Source organism: Melospiza georgiana, chromosome 4 (genome assembly GCF_028018845.1).
Source record: "Melospiza georgiana isolate bMelGeo1 chromosome 4, bMelGeo1.pri, whole genome shotgun sequence".
Lineage (NCBI taxonomy): Eukaryota > Metazoa > Chordata > Aves > Passeriformes > Passerellidae > Melospiza > Melospiza georgiana.
This window is the reverse complement of record NC_080433.1, coordinates 54,441,636-54,459,676: the sequence shown is the minus strand read 5'-3', so window position 1 is coordinate 54,459,676 and position 18,041 is coordinate 54,441,636. Positions and strand designations below refer to the sequence as shown.

Here is an 18,041-nt window from a genome sequence, read left to right as displayed (position 1 = left end):
GATGACACTGGAAACTTCAGGGTTGTAAACAAGTCAGTGTTGGTCAGCTAAAAATACACTGACCTGGGAGGTTGGGAAAACCAGTTGCAGGGGTAACAAAGCAAACAAACAACTCCCATCACACCGAACCAAACCATCTAAAGATCTGTGGAAAACACCAAAGGGTGAGCAAAACACCAGGGAGGTGAATGTTAGGAATTGTTATAAGAACTTTGGCTGTCTATAATAGACGGGGGTTTTTTTTCTTGTAATAGCATTGTTTTCTTTTTTTTTTTTTTGTTTTTGTAATTATTAAATCTGGCCTGAAAAATCTTTAATGAGCCTGTCAAGAATTTACCTATGTTGACAAACGACTCTTGACTTTGCAAATCATGCTTGTTTCCTTCTTTCCTAAGCAAAAATATGAGTGTAATAATTGTTCCTTGAGGAACACAAGACGATTAGCTTGACTATCATAAGCTATTCATATATTTTCTGGCCTTCAAAGATTATGCTATTTTCACTGACCTGTGATAGCATTTCAGGAATAAATTTTTTGCATTTTAATTCTTCTCTTTTTCCCTAATGTAGAGATCACTAGAGACCTCTTTAGTGCTCTGTGTCTTGCCTGACTAACTGTAAGCAAAATCTACTTTATTCTGACCAGACTGTGTTTCAGTGTGTATGAGGCATAACATGAATAATATGTGATTGTCAAAGGTAGCAGGAGTTAGGTTCCCAGTCATGTAATGAAATGGAGATGTGCAATAATACGATACTGAAGATGCTGCAATCATATTTTTTCCAGTACAATAGCAAGTTTAAGATTTATTGCCCTCTTTTGTGCCACACCATTGATTGCTGCCCTTAGGCCATCAGTTCTTCAAGCTGCAGCTGGACTATATGAAGTGTTCATCTGCAATATCCATTAAGCAATCAGACTTTTTGATCCTGTGCCCTTTTTTCACTGCACCTTTCCTGTGCTCTGAGGCAGCTGGATCTGGCCCAGTATTTTCCTCCAAAATGCACTCCCTCAGAGCAATACACTCAACACCACTCAAACATTCCATCCTTTACTATATGGAGGAAGATAAAAATGCCTTAAATACCCTACACATAGTTGTATTTGCAAATGTAAGGACTTTAACTCAAAGCAGGTCTTGAATATTTCCCATGCATTTTCTGTACTTTTAAAATGTAAAATGAAATTAACCTGGAGGAAACAAAAGTAAATTTGTTTTTGGCTTAAAGCTTGCTGTTTGAGAGTTTGTTGAGAGTCTTTTAAAAGGATATTGTAGTGCAAAAGTTTTGTGTATTGCCAAGAATGTTTTAGTGGTACTCTCAACTGAAAAGTAATTGAAGAGGTGGGTAAAAAGGGCTTGTTTTTTCTTTATTTCAGTCACAGATGCACCAAAGCATAGATGCAGCAAAACATTTTCAGTACCTCCTTGTTAAGAGTTGAAAGCAAAAAACCATGCCATTTACTTTTGGGTACCAATGCAGTTGTCATAGAATACTTATTAAAAAAAATAAAAAAATGGTGCAAACATTGGTAATTCATCATTTGCAGCTCATAGTTGTAGTATCAGCTTTGATAAATTTCACTTTATCCACAACTAAATAAAGAGGAAGAATGGGCATTTCCTGCTAGTTGCTTAGCACACAGCTGATTTCAAAATGAAGAGAACTGATAAACCATGATTTGATTTTGAGAGGTTTATAGCAAAAATCTTTCACATGAAAAGAGCTTCAGATCAGGAGTTTTAGAGTAAATTACTTCATACTGTCAGCTTCAAGTGCATGGAAACATTGAGGCACATTCCTGCAAGATGTTTCTCTTATGTTACAATTAAAAAGACATTCTTGTGTTTTGCAGCAATATTTGTAAACAATTAGTGAAGGTTTCACAGTAAAATATTTACATGAATTGGAGATGGTGGACAGCAGTGGCCAAATACTCTATTGATTTCTACACAGTGCACCGATAACCTACCTGTAGAATCTTAAAGACAGCACAATATTCAAATGTGTTAAAGAATGCATTAAATAAAGGTTAACCAACAACAAAATTAGTAAGACTTATTTGATTGTAAAGGTAATGCTTATTTAAAAGTGTGTCAAAGGAAAACAAAAACTGAAATAGGGTAACAATCACTTGTTTTCCCTGAGTAGCATATATGTTGGCATCAAGTGATATATATCAGATAATGTATTTCAGAAAACAAAATCACACCAAAGCCAATTATGTTTCTTTCATAAAAAATGTTTTAAGCATGTTCTGGTTTAAAAGACGGGTGTCTGCAAAGGAAGGCAGGAACCTCCCTGGAATGGAAAACATGACTGTCTCCCAATCCCTATGGCACCCCACACATTGGCCCTGGACCCTCAAATGGCCGGGAAACAGGGAGAAGGCGAGCAGGCGTGTGTGTGGAGTCGGCGGTGAACAGGAGTCTCGGAGCCGAACGCACAGGGGACCGGCAGGAGGCACTCCCGGTCCTGGGTTTAGCACCACACCGCCGGCTCTGAGCTCCCGAGTGGCAGGGAAACAGGCGAGCAAACCGGCAGACCGTGGTTGCAGTGCTGAAGGAAAAAAAAACCAACAAAAAAGCCCTACAGAGCAGTAGGATCTCAGATCAAATCCACTCGCTATGCTGCGTGGATGCTGCCCCTATGCCTCACTGGAAGGAAGGACCAGCTCCAGCTCCAACCCCTGCAGGATCCCAGGCCCCTCTTCACCCACCATGGTATCCCCCGAGCCGTGGCAGAGAAGGGGACGAGGAGGTGAGGAGAAAGGCCGGTTAGGGCAGTGACAATTCTGGGCACAAAATGACTGTGGGATAACCCCATCACCATGAGCCACCCTCTGTGCCAGCCCCACGAAACAGAGCATTAAAAGCAGTAAGCATTGCTGAAAGGTTCACATTTTACAAGATGCTGGGCATGTTGTGTTTGGAACAAGTGTGAAACAAGAAATTTTATAGACTATGTGCACATAATTCATATACCTTGTACTGAATTGGTCTTCAAGTGTGCCTTCCAATTCAATTTATTAATAAGTACTCTACTGCAGTGTCTTTTAAGGTAGTTAACTCCTATCTCAACAACTGTGGAAATATATAGAAAAGACATGATCAGATTACAGACAGCTATGCATTCATACTTTCATAGCTCAGCCTCAAAGTCAAGATCAGTTCAATTATGGACAATTTTATATTTGAGCTTAAAAATAACATTTTAGCAATAAATTGCAAATATCTGACTGCACAGACACAGGCAGAGGTGTCATCTTACATTGGTTTCCAACTAGTAAAAGTGTCCAATGGCCTGACTAGTAAAAGTGTCTCCCAGCATCTAGTTAGGAACGCCCTGGGCCAGAGGTAGTGGTCTAGGTGAGTGATAATCTGTAATGGATTTTCCCCCCATGAACTGGCTCACTGACTCTTGAAGGTACATGAGCTAGGTGGAAAAACCTTCTTCAGACTATACTGGCACCCACACTTGTTACAGCAACTGATAAAAACAACTAATCACTGAATGAAAGCACAAGCCCAAGTGTGTCCATGAGCACTGGCCAGGAAAACACAGCCACCCTCCATGAAGCCAGTACAATGCAGCCAGCTCTAAATGCACCAGATGTGGCTGACATCGGTGCCCATCACACCTGGGGTGCTCTAGGGGAAGCCATCGGCTGAACAAAAATCCTGCACTTTTCTGTGGGTTACACTGTATGCAAGATGAGAACAGTTTTGTACAGAAATATTAAGAACTCCCAATATTACATTTTGTGAAAAACACCAATCACTTGGGTTTTTTTTAAATTTTAAAAGTTTAACAGTAATAAAATGGTAATAAAAATAGTAATAGAGTAATAATAATTTGGACAATTTGAATTAGGACAATATGAGACAATAGAGACAAAGAGTTACAGATGTCCGGGTAGCTTTTTCTGGGCAGCACGAGCCCGAAAAAGGACACACGTTAACAAAGGATTAGCCCTTAAGAGCTATAGCCTATTGCATATCCATACGCTCCTTACATGATGCATAAATTCCATTCAATCAAAGCATTCAGTCTGGTCATCGTCAACTTCCTCCTAATCCTAAGGCGCCTTCGATCTTTAGCTAGGCAGGAAGAATTTAGTTTCTTCTGATAAGAGAACAATAAACTCCTTTTCTCTGAACGATTTAGGTGTCTTGTGGCTGCCATCTGGTGTGAGTGCCTCATTCCTTTCTTCAAAAAATACCCACTTACATAGTTCCTATTTTAACTACAAAAGTTATCTTTTAACTACAAAACTACATTTATATTATTAAAATGTTAACATAGCACTACTAATCAATACATCAAAATACATATAGTAAATATCTGCGTAGAGCCATATAATATGCACTTTTCACACATATGAATATCCAAAGCGATTTATTGTTCTCCAATTGCCAAAAAATGGCCACAAGAGCATATCCTTATGTATATGAATATCCATTCTCCCTGAAGGAAAACAGCCACTGCAATGCAGCATCCTCAATGTTTTGGGGACGGTGCTGAAAAAGGACCAGGCCGAGTCCGTTACACGGCGCAGGGCCGGCCTGGCCCCGTGTGCGGCACAGGGCGAGCCCGTCAGGCCGCGCGGTGCAGCCGCGGCCCCTCAGGCGGCCCGCCCGGGGCGGCCGTTCCGGGAGCGCCGCGGGCCCGCGCCCGCGCGTCACGTGACGCGGCCGGCTGCGGCCCGCCCCCCGCGGAACGGAGCAAAGGGTAAGCGGCGGGAGCGGCCGGGAGCCGGGCGGAGCCACGGGAGCCGGGCGGGCTCGGGGGACCGGGGCGGGGAAAGGGCCGGGGAGCCCGCTGGTGGAGGAGGGAGCGGGGACGGGCGTGAGCAGAGGGGGCTCCAGGCGCGGTTGCGGGGACAGGCAGGCGCCGCGCGGCGGGCCCGGCCGCGAGCTCGCGCCCGCAGCCTGTGCCGCCCCTGCCCCGCCCCTGCCCCCGCCCCCCCCGGCGCCTCCCCCGGGGCGGGCCCTGTGGGGCGGTGGAAGCGCCGCTCGCCGATGGCGGCTGCCCCCTGCACGCCTCCAGTCGCGTGTGCGATCCCTGCGTTCTTCGCCCCTCAGATTACCGGGATAGCCACTTCCCGTGGGGAGGGACTGGATTGAACAGAACCGGCCGAGTCAATAGCGAGAAGCACCGCTGCTCTGTGCGCCCTCCGCCTGGCAGAGGCGGTGCGTGCCCTGCTGCCGGTGGGAGGCGGCGAGCTTGGGCGGGGGAATGGGCTTGGAAGCGACTCCGGGGTGCTGCTGCCCTTCCTGGGCATCGTGTCTGCAACTGGGACTTGTGCTGTGCACGGCGCATGGCCCTGGACTCAATGCGGCTCTTACTTACCGTATTTTGCTGCTTTATTAAACTTTATCGCATCTTGTATTTGTCCTATGAGGACTTCTGTTAATGGCTGTTCTCCGGCATCCGATGGGGTGGTTTTACTGCTACCCTACAACCCGGACATCTGAGAGAGAATTTTTTGTTGTTTTTTTTTGTTTGTTTGCATGTAATGTATAACTTTTCCTAAATTGGCTGCTTTTCCACGTCTGGCGCTTGTCCTGCAATCTGTTCTTAGTTAAATGCTTCTGTGTATAAAGACTGCAATGCTTGAAGCTGGAGAGATTCAGCCAGTTCCTAGACATGTCTCTCTGTCTCTGGTGTTCCTACTTTTTTAAAGTTGGCAAAAACCTTAGATAGAAAAAGTGTAGCTAAACAAGTAGACTCTACATATCCCTCTAAATAATTAAACAATTTTCTTGTGCTACTACGTTTTTGTTTTCTTTTTCTCCCCTAAAAGCAGATGTCACACATACTTGTTCACTGTTCATCTAGGAAGAAAATCAAAATTGTCAACAAAATATATTAGGAAGACAGAACTTCTTGAGGATTTTCAGGTTAAGTGAAATAATTCCTCTAGAAAACTTCAGAATTAGACTTTCTTTTTCCAATATGCAGAATTAGACTTTCTTTTTCCAATTGTAACTGAATACATATGCATTTTGTAAAAAAACTTAACATTTTGAACGACTGTATTTGGAAGATTTTTCAGGAGTCTTTAATTTAATTTACTTTTAAAATTACAGGCTCTTTTATTTAACTTGTATGATGTTACCGAAATAAATTTTCTCCTGGAACCAGTGGTAAATAACTATACACATGATATAGCAGGGGTGATATCCAGATCCCTGAAAATAGTATTTTAAGCATGCTATCAATAATTTGAAGATTCAAATGGTTTCACAGTCACAGTTGTAATTTTGTGGTGAGATCTTTATAAGATGACTAGGGTGCCAGAGATTTAATCTGTTTCTGGAAATTCATATCCTCATGCTTGTTAAGCTGTTTTGCTTATTCTTGGGACCTGAGAAACTTACACAGCAGTTTAAGTAATCCAGAATCCCAGACTCAAAATCAATATGGTGGGGAAGGATGGAGTACACAAGGTCTGCTCTTAACAACTCCCACAGTGACCTCTAGAGTTCAAGGATAAAACATGAGTTGTTAAAATAAAGGCAATTATTTTTGAAGGCATAGTTTTCTGTGTTAGTTTATACATGTAGTTTATTACTATTCCCCAGACAGTAGGTGGTAAGTAGATGGTTCATTGGGTTTTACTGCTGGCTTTCATGGGAATGTTCTGTCGAGGAGTCAGTCCCAGTTTCCCTGCTTTGAACAAGGATACACAAAGCTGCTTTTACAGTAGTTGTGGGAGAACTTGTTATTTTTGTGAAGTATGCTGAAAATGGAAAATACCTTTCAAATAGTAAAATAATTTTCTATTCTTTCTCTTGGCATCATTTTTTCATACCATAATAAATATTATTTTCAGTCATTATTCTGTCCTTGTATACTCAGTGTATACTGGCATGCTTTAAAGATTCATAGCTGAGACTCTTCTTTCTTCTATTAATTTGTTTTTGTATGCATTTGACTTTCTATTAGGCTAGAAGAACCTTCCCTGTTCCATATGAAACTTCTTCTTAATCCAAAAGCAAAATGATTTAGAAGAATTTGTTTCTGATGATGTTAATGCTTGAAGCTGAGTGCTGTTATTCTTACTTTTAGGCTGTTCATTGAATGTTATCTGAATACTTGAAGTTATATATTTTGGTGAAAAATGAATATTTCCTCTTTTTTGTTGTCTTTGTTTTTGCCTAAATTTGGTTCTGGATAACCACAATTAACATCACAGTTCAATGGTGCTTGAAAGAATCCAGAGAGTTGTCTAGATGAATGCACAAATTCATTGAAATTCAAAGGTTATGCTATTGTTTACTGTAAATATAATTTACAAATTTGGTAAGTTTCAAAGCAACTCCTCATTTATGCACTCTACTTGAGAGCAAAACATAGCAGCAGCTGGTAGTTATTTGCAAAGGACACTAATTTAAACAGTTTACTTTGGTTGCAGGCATTGAATCCTTAGGCTGAAAGCAGCACAGAACTTTCAGTTGTAGGAAACTGAACATGTCTTCTGTTGCTCTCTTAAGTGAGTTCCAAAAATGAATGGCATTTAGTACTTTCCTTTATCTACAGTATATATTGATGAACTTTAGTTTCTTTGAAGGTGCAGGAACATGAATAAACCCAAATATTGTAACTTATATGTTAGAAGGACTGGTACTCTGCCAGTCACCTGCGTGCTAGCACTTGGAAGATATTTCATTACATCTGAAGTGCTGGGAAAAAATCTGATTTGTAACAATTACTAATGTTTTTAATTGTAATTCCTATCCTTGATGCTTGTGTGTATAAAATGGAATCCTGAATAACTTGTCAGAGCTAAGGGATGGCTGATTACTTGCCATCCTAAGCTAGTTGTTGATTTGATTGCTGAGAGTAACATTGATCTACAGTTGTGCTTTCTTCTAGTTTTGCTTATATTTGAACAATATAATGTTCTGTTTGGAAGTACAAGATTGTCCATTAGGGTAAAATCTGTGTACTTGAAACACAAAATTAATTTCTAAGAATAAGCAATATGAATTTCTTTCCAGTTACAACCAACACATCAACTAAGCCTTTGACATGGCATAGATCCCAGTGATGGGATATACTAATATTGTGTTAAAAGAAGAATCAGTTCCACATTAGACTGACTTTTTTCCCCCAGCAATAAATCTATGGCTGATTATGTTCATGATTGTTGTGTTTTAAGCTTTTCTATTTGGTTTGTGAGCTGAAAGCTCATTATGGTTGATCTGGTTTTGTCTGCTTCTGGGAACTTCTCTGTATGTTACAGCACTGAGAAGATTAGAAAAATGGATTTTTATTATTGTTTTTCTTTAGTGTGGAATACTGGAAAAAATTCTACATATTTCATAGGGCTGGGAGCTATTACATGGAAATTGTAATTGCTTAAATTCAAGCAAAGGCATAAGAAAATGGTACAAAATGGAGTTGAAACTAACAAAATCTGCTGCTTTGTATTTGGAACAAGCAAAACATCTGGGTGTCAGAACAAAAAGAGTAATTTAGAGAAAAGAAAAAAGAACAGCAGAGCATACGTGTGCAGTTGCTGAAACTGCAGATTAGGTTATGATTTTCTTCTTCAGTAACACAACAGTTGTTTCCATGACCTGAGATATTTCCAAACTCAAAATAGAGGGGTGTTCTTTCATGTCTGTGAGCTAGGGGATAGACAGAGAGTAATATGATGGAGGAATAGGATGAGTAAAAGCTGTGCAGAATATAAATTCATTAATTGAATAGACATGTTACCTCTATAGTGGAATAATACCAGGATAGAGTTGGCTTTATTGAAGGATAAATGAGAGCTACTTCTGGAATTAGATAGGATTTTTATATGAAAACTTAAATGCACTGATCTATATTGATTATTCTAACTGAAAACTTATGGGCTAGTCTATTTTGATTCTTCTGTGGCATTCATCACCATCGTGTCCAAGCCTGCACTTGGATAAATATATATGAGTTAAATAAGCCTACTAAAAACTCTGCATACTTGTACCCTTACAGTAATCACTGTAATATAAAAATTATAGAAATTGAAAACTAAAATGGGAAATTGGGCTCAGGCTGCACTACATGGCAATATTTAGCTCTGGCCTTGTATCATGAAAGATTGTAGAAAAAGAGTGTGTTAAAAAGATCACACAAATTCTTCTACTGAAGAAGAAGAAGATTTTCGGTATCCTGTTAATCATGATTGTTAAGCCAGGTATAACCTCATCTTCAAATTAGACCAGTCTTAAAACAAAAGCTTTTGTCCTCAGTTTTATGTTTTATAAGACACAATAAAATTGGGCTTATTCATGTGTTGCGAAGTTTTTTGTTTTGAAAGTCTTTTTTATTTTCAAACCATATCTCCTGAATTCTAGTGTGGTGCAATTGATTTATTTAAAGACGCATATTTTGATTGGCAGAGAAGTTGGTTGTTTCAATGGATTCTTGAACTATATATCATATAGTTACTAATTCCTGAACAAGATCAAATAGATAATTTCACACGAATGTAGCAGTCTTGGTGGGGTAGTTGCTTTGCATATAGGTTGTAATTCCCTCCTTCCTGTTCCCTCACGTCTTCTTGTAGAAGCACATCAGGGGCCATTCTGTTTCCTTTGCGGATGACTGCTAATGCCTTGTTTTTACAGCTATTTTTCCTATCATACTTCTGTGGGTAATTTTTAAGTACCTAGGTTTGCAAATATATTGTAACCTGGGGCTTTCTGAATTACTTGATGATTTTCTGCAGGCTATGTGATAAACAGTGTCTTCTAATGTGCAGGCAAGTGTAAGAAAAAATAAACATTTTATACATAGAGAGCTATCTAAATAGCATCTCTGCTCCATATGTTGTAGTACCCATGAGGGGCTCATTATAATCCCTGGACCTTTTGTGCACCAAATACTTCAGTCCGGATAATGCTGTGCTCCATCTGCCTTAATCTCTGAGCTGCACAATGTGAAATTCTTAATGCTTTGACCTGCTATATGCTAGCATTTTTGATCTTGGCTTTTTCTTGTCCGTGTTTCCATTTCAAACAAGTCTTCAAGGTTGTTGGTTTGAAGTTTGTCAGTTCTACTGAGTTATTCTGTGGGGTTTTTTCTTTCTCTAAACCAAGTGTAACGTAGAGGTGCTGAAAAGTGTATGCATCTCTAAAGTATTTTATTGGGTTTTTTAGTATTTGGTTATGTTTCTTCTTTTTTTTTCCTCACATCTTTTAAGTGTTGTGGTTTGTTGATCTTATTCAAGGTGTCAAATTGGTCAGAGATCCAAAAATATGTGGTAGGGAGATTATTTTTTTCAGAAAACAATACTTGGCTTAACTCACTGACATGCATTTAAACCTGTCATAGTAAATCTGACACTGCGCCGTATTTCAGAATTTCACTCCAGAAATATGATGCTTTTAAAATCTACAGATGTTTTAGAAATCTCTGAGAGCAGAATATTATCTTCAATAATGATGGCTATCTTATGTTTTCTTTATAAAAAAAAAAAAACTCCAACCAGAATTTTTTTCTTTTAAGGGTCGTTTTTGTGTCCAGCCTTTACTGCTCTAAATTCTCTCTTGTGACTGCAGTAAATGCTTATCATTGCTTTTCCCCCTTCTTTTCTCCTACGACCATCAAAGTTTAAGAAAAAATAGCACTGAACATTTTAATCCAGCAGTATTTATGAGTTGAGGATTATCCATTCACATGTCCAGTTACTGGTAGAAGGTAATACTGCAAATTGCCTTTTTGCTGCCTTTCCCCTGTGGCAGTGCAGGACAACTTGAAGCTCCTTGTATGGAAAGAGTGAGGGGAAACTTCCCATTTACTGGCAGTTGGAGGGTGAACTATTTTGTCAACAGTTGCATGGGAACTCTGCATGTGTATAATTTACTCATTTGTGCTTTTTAGAGGGGAAAGTTTATGAAGCAGACCTGGCAAAAATGTGGGCACTGTTAAGTCAGATACTGACATGTAGTAATTTAGCTATGTATTGAAAATGTTTCGCTATATGAAAGGACTTAAGGTTGTAGATGGATTGTTTTTAAATAGTTCTTCTCAAATTGTTTGGAATGTGTGTGCAAATGTTTGCTGTCTTTTGGGAAGAAAGGCTTCTGCTGAGCAGCTCAGTTTGTGTTATGGGGAAAAGCTGTCCTTTGCTGTGGGAGGTGGGGAACCAGGAAAAGTTCAGAATGTAGCTCATCATTATAAATGAAGGACTCATCATTTTGGTGTAGAGGGAAGATGAAACCAATGATTTGATCTCTTACCAAGAGGAGAGGGGAGGAGAGGAAAAAAATTGGGACAAGCAGAGAAGTCCTTGAGCACATAAGTTGTTGGTTTTGGTGGCTTTGCAAATTGATTGCTTGTAGGGGTGCTTTTCCCCTCATGTTTTTTTATATTGTGCCATGTAATGCTACATGTGTTCAAACCCACAAAAGTAAGACTTTAATTCCCAGTGTTGTCCACAGCTGCTTAATACTGCTGGTGTTGCCTTGTCCAAGTGGTGTACTGAGAATGAAGCATTTTGTCTTAGCAGTTTCAACCTGACTGCTAGATTCTCTGTCACTATTAATTAGCTTGTAGTTCTAGGAAGCATATGGTGGGTCTCCTGTGGATTGTCTGGCCAATTACTTCTCTTCAGATTCTGGATTTTTCTGTAGATACTAGCATGGGGCTTCTGCAGGAAGTTTCTAACAATATCTGTCCATGGATTCAGTAGACAGGATGGGATGAATATTCATGTTTCATTATTAATGAAAAAGATGTTTGAGGAATTTTAAGAGAAGTTGTTTGATTTCTGAATGTTTAAAAACTATTCTTAAATCAGCCATATTGTGATACGTGTGTCAGACAATGTTTTCCTGCTCAAGTTACTCTAGAGAACATGGTGAATATATTTGTGTAAGGTCTCAAAGCGGGGTTTTGTGGCTGGCATTGCAATTAGAGCAGAGGAGGTCTGAGATGCCAAACCTCATAGCAGAGAAGTAGAGTTCCAGCCACAAAACTCAAGATGCAAAGTTCAAAGTAAATAGGTTGAGAGAAGAGTATTAAGGTGTAGGCAATAATGTAGTCAAAAGATTTTTTGATACATTGATAATGTAGTAAAAATCTGATTTTTAGAGATTGTATTTAAAGTGGCATATTTTCCAAAGGTAAAGCTTTACTGATTGAGGCAATAGTCTCTTTCGGTGGATTGAGTCTAATAATCAGATTTTAAATGATAAGCTGAGAGTAAATCCTTATAGCTTTTGTCTTGAAATGTTTTGTTCTGTTTCACAACCTATTACAAATTACTTGTATAAGTGGTTGATGTGACTTGAAAATGTTTTCATGAAATGTTCAGAAAGAAAATTACTGAATTATAAGCAGTGTGAAAATTTAAACTTGTGAGCAAGTTACAGATGATGAAATATTTCCACTTAAAAAAAATTAAAATCTTTTGAAGGTGAATGTCACAAGTAATAGTCTCAGAAGACAGATCTTATTGCAAAGCTGTTAATGTCTATAAAGAATTCTAGTGATGAATATGGAGATGGCTTATTTTGTAGAACCGAGTTTTCTAAGTTTTATGGTTGTTTGGAATTAAGCAGCTCTATCTGTGACAGAAATACTACCTTCAGTGCTATTTCATCAGACTGATATCAGTTTATATTCTGCATACAAATAGTTAATCACTTCCATGTTTCTGAAAATGCAACAAAGAAAAAAGGATTATATTGTGAAATTTTAAGTACTTTGTAAGGGGATTGAATGAAACTGTATATGTTTATACTTTTCATTACTTTAATTGAAAAATAAGTGTATATTCTTGGATATAAACACAAGCAGCAGTTTAAAAGGGAGTTGCCAATAGGTGAAAGACAGCATTTCTCATATTCCAACTGCAGTTATGTAAATTAGGCTTGGGTCTATGCAGCAGTACCTGGATATTCAGCTTGTTTTTCAGAGGTATGACTAATGCAAACAAACAGCTGGTGTTTCAGTACACTTTGTAGGTACTTTCCAAACATGTTCAGGGCTAAATACAAGAGTTGAGAGGTAGTATAATACATGGAGTTGGAGTGGAATCATCTCATGTGTCATTACGTAGCTGCCTAGTCTGCCAGCATGCTTTTAACCTTGTGATGGAGTGGTGAACAAGGAGTCATCATGTTATGGTGTGTCCTATGATATGTGTGACAATTTGAATTGATTTTATGTTTGCAGTACCACCAGTGTGGAAATGATGCATCTGTGCATTTTCATTTGTGAAAATATTTAATAAAGAAAAGGTGATGTGTTGCAAATAGCTTTCCTTTGCTTAACACAATCCACCTTTGGGGGTGAAAAATGAATAAATACCAGTGTGTGGAGAGAAAATTATTTGCAATGCTTCTTTCTTCCAAAATGCATTATTAAATTTTGTCTGCTTGCATCACTTTGCTTCTTGCTTACCTGCCACCTTGAATAATTTTTATCAAGTACTTCTGCTGGCACAGGATCACCAGAAATGTTCAGATTAGCTAAAGAGTAAATGTGAAGTATCAAGCTCTGTTCTGTAGAATAGACATTTAAAATCTGATTAAGATTTCTGGTTTGTTGGTTTGGGGTTTTTTCCATTGCCATGTACACACTCTCTTTTTTTCACTCTTGAATATTGTGAACCTCTAACAGATAATAAATTTATTATTAATAATTCTATGTTAAATTGCAACATGTTGATGTTACTTCAAATTTTTTCTATAACGACTTTTTTCTTTCCTTCATGTTTTTCAGACTATGGCACAGGCTCAGAGGTTGGGGAGGAGATACATTAAAGCCTTTTTTAAAGGTTTCTTTGTTGCCGTTCCTGTAACTGTGACTTTTCTGGATAGAGTTGCCTGTGTTGCAAGGGTGGAAGGAGCATCAATGCAGGTATTGCTGGAAATATCTTTTGTCTTTCAGGAGATTACAAGGTTGCTCTCCACTTATAATAGCAAGGTGAAAAAAATCTTTTTCTCAATTGTCATTAAATGACGTTCTGGTATGGAATAGTTTAATTTCTACTTTGTTAAATATTTTATGATGTGAAAAAAAAGTTTTTGAGAACAAAACTTCCCAAAATTCTGTGTCAGTAAAAAGAAAATGTATGGAGAGATAGTGATATCTTCCTAGACATTTAGAAATATTTGGAGCAATATATTTTGTTGCTTGGGATTGAATTGATGACTCACAAAGAGGCTTTATTAATTTTTAGTAGCTACATTATAGTAACTGTGTGGTAAAACTGTTTCTTGCTGTACTTGTTCTTACTATTGAACACATGGCACGATTGCAGGGAAGAATACTGAAAGTGGCATGAACCTACTGTCATTGCTTATGTTTGTCATGAAATAGGCATCAGTTCACTGTTTTTACTTTGGTTATATTGAATGCTTATACAGCATAAGCAAGTAAATATAATGTGTAACATTTAGATGATAAATACTCATGAATGCTATTTTTTTCACCGTTTATTTGATCTTGAAAAAGCTATATTTTAACGTAGATAGAAAATTTCCATGTTATTACTTTGCATTTTAAATCATATGCACTGCACTTTGGTATGCATCACCACTGATAACAATGATGTATTTTGTTCCAATGTTGCAACATTCCAATTGGCAGAGAGTAAGGATTTGATTTTTGGATGTCAAGCTCTCTTTTCTGATTGTCTTAATAAGCTCAGAACCTTGAAGAGAGATTTCACAGCAATCAAGACCAGCTGCTGGTGTTTGAATTATGCAGAATTTATGCATGGGCTAGAAAACTTAGGCTTGATCCTGCACTTGGCTGATTTATGTTTAATGTTCTAAAAAGTATGTGGAGGGGAGGAGGGAGTGGCAAGATGGCATTGTGTCTTTTGTGGCAGTCTGTAATCTGATGTTTAAACTCTGTCCAGAAACCTCAGCAGGCAGCTCTCACATCAAGAACAGGGATGGAAATAAAATTGTGTTACTCCAGTAATTCTACAATCCAAGGCCAAAAGCTAGGTGTAGCCTAAGTTATTATTGCCCTTTTCACAGATGTTTTTCTGAATATCATTGATGACAAGTGAAAGTGACGACAATCTGAGGGCTTGCAGTTGAAGAGCCAGAAATTCACACTAAAAAGGAGAGGAAGGGAAAACTGTGAAAAAACCTGTTCTGTTATCTTTTTGCTCTCTTCAGGCAGGAGGACTTCAAATATATAGCACAGCATCTAGAGAAGTGCAAAATTAGCCAGCTGAGTACAACTCCTCTGTTTTCCATCTTCCCATTTTCTCCTCTGTTGCAGGTCTAGAGCCACATGGAATGTTTTAAGATGCAGATTCATGTTGGATTTTTTGTTTTGGCTTTCTGCCTTTGGTTGTTTCTGTTTTTTGGCTTTTTTTTTTTGGTAATAGTGGGTGGGACATGAGCATTTAAATGTTTAAATGTTTTTTTTAGCACACCACTTTGCCATTTATTGTTTCATCTTTTTCTGCCTCTGATGTAGTGTTCTGTTTGACATCCATTATTGTGCAATAGTTTTGCTTCAGTAGCTGGAAAGAAATTTCTTACATTTCCCTCTCCATATGTCTGTTGTGCTTCTGGTTAGTACCTCAGTTTAATGTTTTCTTTGAAGTCAGTCCCAAGTGTTTGAGAGTGCTCTGGTATTGTTTTGGAGTGTTGCTTTGCTACTCACTTGAAGAGCACATAGTTGACTGTGGTTTATCCATGGAAGATTTGAAGAACACTGCAGTCATTAGATTTATTCAATCTGACAAAGGGAAAGAAATATACATTCACTGGATTATTAAAATTGAAGCTTTTCCCTTGCTGTATCTGTTAACTAAACATTCCCTCTGTTGACTGAAAAATGGATAGCTTGAAAGCTGACATTTATAATTTTACTGACACTTCAGTGTCTGTAAAAATCTCTGGTTGTATTCTGAAACAGAACTGAAATAGAGGTTTGTTTTAAGCTTCTATGGATATGGCCATTTTTCAGATTGAAAAAAAAAATCCTAGCTTTTTTAATAAGATACTAATTTTCTTGCCAAAATTTATTAGCCATCTAAGCAAGTCTGACAGGGACACAATTATAAGGAATGTATCTCTCTCTTTAATAGTAGCTTGAGGGAGCACTGGTCATGTTGCAATTCTGTCTGTTAACTGTGTTCTTTGGAGAGTGATCTATGTCAAACATATCTTAAAGCCATAGGTATGAGGAAGACAGAGGTTCAGTCTGTTTGAAGTCAGATTGTATCCTTCAATCACATGCTTCCAGTGATACCTTATTGTCTCAATTTGATACCATGGTAAGATTCTAAAGAATCTGTTTGTAATAGACCTCTAAATTGTCTAGCTGCCTTTGTATACTCATAATTCTGGCTCCCGATGAGCTTGAAATTAAAAGTTTTGATAAGAAGAAAGAAATAAATTTCTATGTGACATGCTTGCTCACCTACTCCTGTTCTCTGCTATGTGCTTTCTCTCCCCCTACACTTTCTCCTTTTGTTCTGGACCAGCCTTACTGCTGCTTCACAGTACTGATAATGGGAACACTTTTTGACACCCTGGCAAGCATATGAATAAAGCTTCTGATGAAAATTAAAATTTTCTGACCCAATCAATTAAGAAAGACTTCATGCATTCCATTGTCTCCAGCTGATTTTGTATTTTTCAGTGCTTTCAGCCACCTGTCATAATTTCACTTGTGCTGACTTCAGTGTATATGTGTATTAACTCTAACCTATAGAGAATAAGTGTGAGCTATTGCAGTTTATAATTTTAACAGTTTAATGGTTTCATTACCTTCTCTTTTATTTCCAAATTTACTGAGTTTTTTAATCATCACATAAGGTAGTTTTGTTGTTTAGATTGATATGCTCATCTAGCATTCTATTAATAGTGTGTTTCTAGTGAGTTGCAATCTGTTTACAATATTAAATGTAAGTGAAAAAAATAACTGGTAGTAAGATTTCTTAATTGACTGTTGTGAAATTTTTTGTGTGACTTCTTGTAGTGTCTTTAAAATGTTTGTTGTCATATGGACAGCTTGATATTGATTCATGTTATTTTTTTATTGAGTTTCATTGCTTGTCCAGTATTACAGACTCTTCATACATAAAGATGTGGAAAAGGAACCGCTCATGGATATATAAATTTGTAAATTCACTAAATCAAATTGACTGTTTTAAAGTGGGATAGAGAATGACAGCGTATGTGCAGCTTTATATGCAAGTTCTATTGCAAACAGTTCAACACCAAGGATTATAGGAAGTGGCCTGAGCAGTGATCTCTGATGAAGCACTCATGTTTCTGCAGCAAACATTATTGAATGTTCTATTCCATTATGCATAATAGCAGTTGTAATTATTCTGTGGCAGTTTCTCCTAACTTTATTATTAGGATTACTGTACCTAAGCTGTAAGCTCATGTGAATATTCTTTGTGTTCCCCAAGCTTCAAGCAAATAAGTTGTGACCTTCACTAGCAGCATAACAACTATCAAGTTAATCATTATTTATAGCAAAAGGGCGTGTTTTTACCCTCCTACTTATGGAACCTCATGTCCTATGAGGCTTCATCATATGGCTGGGGATCTCAATTTGCATGCTTTTAGCATTAGATTAGTTAGTAATTGGAAAGAGTAATGTTTTGTGGCTTCTGCACCACAGTTTAAATTAAGACCTGTGTGCCTTATTTGTAGCAGGCTTTTATGCCAAAAACTTGAGCAAAGAAGTTATAATACTTCAGACTAGAAGGAAGAAACCTCTGTGTCATTTTGTTTCTTATGAAAAGTCCTTGTGACCCTATTTGTTGACTCCTTTTGCAGAAGCTGTATTTTGATTTTCCTAGACCTGAAACCTTACTAGTAGTTAAAATATAATGAGGAATAAGTAGTATTGTTTCTATACTTGTTTGTTGTGGAATCTCAGTTAGTTACAATAGAAAATAATATACAATAGTTATTTACAATAGAGAGGCTTGCTGAAGGATTTATCTTTTTATTTTTTTAATAGACAATAGTGATGATGTAAATGAATAGTTGTCCCCTTGTTTTCCTTCACTTTCTTTTAATAAAATAGTATTATTGTCTGCACGTTTG

At 37.8% G+C, this 18,041-nt stretch overlaps 1 protein-coding gene across 2 annotated transcripts in view; it reads left to right on the top strand.

Annotated features, from left to right (window-relative positions):
• Positions 1 to 4,682: 4,682 nt before the first annotated feature.
• IMMP2L (inner mitochondrial membrane peptidase subunit 2) overlaps positions 4,683 to 18,041 on the top strand; it is a 406,903-nt gene continuing 393,544 nt past the window's right edge. Inside the window, exons 1-2 of one of the 2 annotated variants that reach the window (XM_058022289.1) lie at positions 4,683 to 4,731; positions 13,726 to 13,863. In XM_058022289.1, coding sequence (XP_057878272.1) covers positions 13,729 to 13,863 — 135 coding nt within the window. In that variant the 5' untranslated portion in view covers positions 4,683 to 4,731; positions 13,726 to 13,728. Of the gene's footprint in view, positions 4,732 to 5,024; positions 5,193 to 13,725; positions 13,864 to 18,041 lie in introns of those variants that run through there. The other variant, XM_058022291.1, reaches the window with a different exon arrangement.